Source organism: Dendroctonus ponderosae, unplaced genomic scaffold (assembly GCF_020466585.1).
Source record: "Dendroctonus ponderosae isolate FM_Combo_2020 unplaced genomic scaffold, Dpon_F_20191213v2 Dpon_F_20191213_1, whole genome shotgun sequence".
Classification (NCBI taxonomy): Eukaryota; Metazoa; Arthropoda; class Insecta; order Coleoptera; family Curculionidae; genus Dendroctonus; species Dendroctonus ponderosae.
Genome location: NW_026017110.1, coordinates 37,091,594 through 37,096,860, shown reverse-complemented (window position 1 = coordinate 37,096,860; position 5,267 = coordinate 37,091,594). Strand labels below are relative to the sequence as shown.

At 37.3% G+C, this 5,267-nt stretch overlaps 1 protein-coding gene across 1 annotated transcript in view; it reads right to left on the bottom strand.

Annotated features, from left to right (window-relative positions):
• The window catches only part of LOC109533649 (ras GTPase-activating protein-binding protein 2), a 20,714-nt gene that overhangs the window by 4,791 nt on the left and 10,656 nt on the right, over positions 1 to 5,267 (bottom strand). Inside the window, exons 4-8 of the mRNA XM_048665065.1 lie at positions 4,660 to 4,818; positions 4,188 to 4,494; positions 3,656 to 3,718; positions 3,368 to 3,505; positions 2,027 to 2,272 (exon numbers count right to left, since the gene is read on the bottom strand). Of these exons, the coding sequence (XP_048521022.1) occupies positions 2,027 to 2,272; positions 3,368 to 3,505; positions 3,656 to 3,718; positions 4,188 to 4,494; positions 4,660 to 4,818 (913 nt within the window). The remainder of the gene's footprint in view (positions 1 to 2,026; positions 2,273 to 3,367; positions 3,506 to 3,655; positions 3,719 to 4,187; positions 4,495 to 4,659; positions 4,819 to 5,267) is intronic.

Here is a 5,267-nt window from a genome sequence, read left to right as displayed (position 1 = left end):
CGCCCACTGCCTCATCGCCTTTGAAAATGTCCACCGCAGTTGTGGATGAAACGTCAGGAAGAAATTCCGATAGACCACGGCTTCAAAGCCCGGAATACATTTCTAAATGTAGTTTAAAAATTCTTCCGGTCCGTATTCAACAATGAACTAGAGTGAAAGCTATACTTGCGAACATCTATCTTAGCCGGACATTTTTCTTGAAATCGAATATCGTCATATGGTTTTCAATGTAAAACACTTTCTAAAAAGCGGATTCATTCTATTAACCGGACGCGGACATGATAGGTGTCTCATAGGCAATCAAGAATATTTTACAAGCGGACACAAAGCGTTAATAAGGGGCCGAAGAATAAATCCGTTATCAAAAATAAGCCATTTCCATTCGGGGAATTCCGTCACATATTCGGTAATTCCGCGTTTTAGATGTTTTGGGAGAACGTTTTCACCGCGGACTTTTCTTTCGTGCATTACCAGACAAAATTTTAAGATTCAAATCTAAGAACTGCACCGGCGGTAAGTTTTCTAAGAAAACTCACAATTTCGTTTTTGTGCTTTGAAAAATATTGCCAGCAAACTTGGAAATCAAACAAGAAAGCCGGGATGACCAAAGATATGATGTCAGAATCGAATCAAATCAATTAATCAATAGGTTGTTTCAGTTCGATAAGAAAAAAAGTACTCTTATTTCTAATGCAGGGTGCCGTGAGCTGAAACTGAGAAATGTGAAAGGTATATTTTTGCCCCCAAACACCACTTCTACATGTCTACCCCTGTACCAAGGCATCATTAACAACTTAAACTAAAACTTGTTTTAACTAAAATTGGCGCCTGCAAATCTGTGTCCAGTAATGCATTAGAGACTTTATATTTTATAAAGACGGCATGGAATAAAGTAAATTCTGCAACAGTCAAAAATTGCTTTATACAAGCTGGATGCAAGATAACTTCTAAAAGATCAAAATACAGAAGATGCTGCCTTTGTCACTATTAGCTGGACTAATGCGTTATGCAAAAACCTTATGTGCAAGTGATCCAGAAGCAGAAGGGTTCGTAAACATGGACCATATGGTGCAGACTGAAGGGTAAACATTTCATCCTGATACTAGCTCCCTTTCCATAACTGAACTTTTCATGAGTAGTGATGATGGCGAATCAGACGTTGACAATTGTATCTAATGCTTCACTCATAAAATCGTATGATAAAGCCTTAAATGCAAGTCAAGCCCATTGCCAACGAAGACTTTATTGCTTTTCAATACCTTAAAAACCCTGATACATTTTCAACATTGCATTATTAATCAAACATTTCAAAAAACGCGGTTAACAAGTACTTCAGAATATGTTAATAAACCGGCCCAATAACATTCTGTGTTTCTATGTTGAGAAATGTTATAAAAAAAATGAAAACAAGGTTGAAAATAAATATTGCTTTTTTATACGTATCTACTGCGCGGGCACCTCCCATAACCGGACATTTTTTATGGAACCGTGACTGTCCGCTTATCAGAGCGTTTACTGTTCTTCAATGTATCAGTAATATTGTGTTTATAATATTTGAATAGTTCATGACTTTTAAAGCTGTCAATAGAAACCGAGACATTCTGTTCGGTCATTAAATACCAAAATCAAGATTTGATTAAAATATTTGAAACTGAAAAGTTTCCTACAAACAATTTTGATTGGTTTGAGACTATCATTAAGTTACGCGAAGTTTCTTGTTTCCTAGAGCGTGCAATCTCCATTGGCGAGCTAAATACGGAAAATAATGAAAATCTGGATATCTGGACAGTCGAATTATATTTCAAATGGTGAATGATTTATCAAAGTTGTTTTTACATATAATTTATGTCACATAACGCGTGTGGAGGTCTTTTTTTTTTAAATAAAAATGGCATTTTTTAAACTAAGCATTAAAAAGGTTTTGGAGATAAATCGAGAGATTTGAGCAAAAAACATCGGGTTGGTGGGATAGGCCCATTCTATATCGCATAAAATCGAACTAAATCAGGCATATCAAAAAACCTACCTTCGTCTCCTGTTCTGGGTCCTCTATTGTGATTGGGCCCTCCAGACCTGTTAGGTGGTCCAGTAGAAATTCTGGGACCGGCATGTTTGTTACCCAATCCGTTTGTTTGAGCAGAATCTCTGTTTCCCAAAGTGGGAGGCGACTGAGGCCTGTAGACACTGGGTGATGGTTGTGCTTGGTAAATAGACTGACTTTGTCCGGACGATGTTTTTAAAAGATTTGCGTAAGTTTTAGGCTCGTTTGAAGCTGAAATTAATTATTAAATGGTTAATATGGAAATCAAAATGATAATACAATTTACAGATTCAATCAGCAAAACATAAAAAATAAATATTACAATAATAAAAATACCTATATCAACTATGCAAAGTAGCAAAGTTTGTTAATTATGTGATAACATGACAAATACTCATATACCCTATGCCAAGTTGGCACTTGAGAACGTAAGCAAATACGAATCCAACTCGCAGGTTTGTGAAAATTTACCATGTATGTTATTGGCATAGTACGAAATGTCTAGGCATTCTGGAAACCGACCAACTCGCCAGGCACAGAAATTGACTATAGTATTTTAGACAATCTGCAAAATGTCGTACGCGCCAGCCAATCTTAGTGTGTATCAGACCGGATGCTGCAGAACTTTGCTGTTTAGTTTTACACGGGAATTTCGACGTTTATTGTTGAAAGTAAGAAAGAGTCAAAATAAATCAAAACATTCGTTGATTTGTTGCATACAAATGGTTCTTGCTTTAAGCATTCGACACACCGTACACAGGTACATTTGCCGCACGAACTGTCGAACTTTTTTACTCAAACGTTCGGTCTAACGTTCGAGCCAATGTTCGACGCATCGTGTCGCGCCGTGTTAAAGAAAGTGTTACGATTGTTATGCGGATGTTCTCAGAATGATGGACACGGCACGAGTGCTAAACATTATAAAGAGGAGAAAAACGGAATACTTTGGACATATATTTAGAGGTTCTAAATATCTCTATTCTATATTCTATTGCGCCTCATAATACAAGGAAGCCGTGGGTAAAAGGTGGATAGGGCGAAAAAAGATCAGCCAATGCTGTGGTCTTGGGGTTGGGGAACTGTTTCGCGCGGCATCCGATAAACGAACTTTAAGAAATCGTAAACATGATGGTAGCCAATGTCTGAATACAGACAAGGTGCCTGAAGAAGTTTGCAGCTCAGGGTTCAAAGGAACGAATTCACAATCAACTGTCTCATTTTTGTTTGTTTAGTTGTTAAATTGTTGTTTGTTGTTGCTTTGAAATATATGAAATAAGCAACATAGAAAACATTAGTAAATCTATGTTTTTCGCTGTTAGAACATACCTGGTTCCGCGGTGACTTCCTGCTCAACGGCCGCGTCACAACTATCACCATAGCCTTCATCATTAACAGGCTCTTCTACCGGATCTTGTTCTTGTACCTCTTCAACTTGGGGTATCACAGGCGATTGATTTCCAAGAACTATATCAAATAATAATTTTCATTCAAGTTAGGAATAACGACTATTTCATACAATAATGTTTGTTTGACTTTTGAAATGACATATCAATCTAAATAGTTCGGAACGGTCACATTCAAACACACAACATTAAAAAATTACAAAGAACTCACCTTGGTTTTGCATATTTGTCAGCGGGGCACTAAGGGGTTGCGGTACCGATTGGGAAAGATGTCCTATAGACGAATTAACAAAATTAGTGATATTATAAGTTTCATGTCTTACAGTATAAGACAGACCAGATCAATTTAGACGCATTCAAAATATGTAAGAGCATGGTGGAGGTATAATGCCTACAATTTAAATGTTTTGCTGACAATTATAAATATATCATAAAAAGTAAATTACATAATTTAATTAAAATTAAACCAAGGCAAAACTAATTAATTCGGTGTTATTAAGTTTTGTCATTAGCATAATACATAAATAAAACAGTTTAATTCATATAGTGTAAGTATATGTAATAACTGCAATTACATTGTTGTCAGCAACTCAGTTAAAACGAAAATTATTTCGTTTCCAAATTTTTCTCCATAAGGGCATTGTCAGCACTACACATATTTTTATACTAAGTTTATTTTACTTGAAAAATCACTTATACCATGTTTGCGAGACAAAAAACATGCTGACTTATACCATAAATACCTTGTAAAATAGCCAAGTCGTCAGGGTGTCCATTCAAAGAAGCAGTTTGGGATAATTGACCAACTTGGGGTTGAGCAGATAGTACGTGTATAGGTTGATGTGGTACGACAGTTGATGGTTGAGCCGGTAATGAAGGTAAGGCAGTTCCCGCTGGTGGAACAGCACCTCCATAGTACGGAATGACAGGAGCGGGAGCAATTGGCTGAGTCAAACCTTGTGCTTCTCCCAAAACTTGGCGATCTAAACGTTCCTCTGCTACTTCACCTCGCATATCTCCATCACAGTCCTCGTCAGTAATAATCTCATCCTACAGAAAAAAGCGAATAGGTGTTAGCATAAACATTCACGTTTAAAAACGATTTCGGCGACAAATTATTTAACGTTGAACTAATACGAGCAATGTTAAAAAAATATATTTAGGTGGTGCTAGGGAACAGAGTTGAACCTTTTTCCTTCTTTATATCTTTCTTACCTGATAACGGAAAATATCATTATGAACGTAATACTTCTTAGGACTCTGCAACGCAAGAACGAAGGTTTGAGTAAAGCGACGCATCGGTTCACCAGCGTTGGATAATTCTCCAGACACCTGGACCACCACTCCTCCACCCAAAGTTGATTGAGAGTCGACCTGAAAGATATATAAAAAATAGAGTGAAATTATATTGTACCGTGGATGGCCGAGTATTAAAACCGTGGATGGCCGAGTATTAACTCTTTCTTCAGCTTACAACTTTTATTCCACTGGGTACAACTTTAACTACGGAACAGGAACAAACTAACTTCTAAATTAATGTCAACTTCACAAACGATAACAATAACACACGGAAAACACGGATTTCCGACTCGTGGGTTTAACTTCTTCTGCACTCAGGCGCGGCTGTCACTTCACTCTCCTGGTCTGGTTCTCGTCGTCGCTTATATACTTTTCTTCAGGTATTCCAGATAGTTCTAGAAATCTCCAGTCCAGGTGCGAAATTTCCCGCTTGTCAGTGTCATATTTGACAGTAAATGGGGCCCAAATGGGGCTCCCATTTACTGAAACACCATGAATTTCGATCCCCCATTCCAAACGTGAGT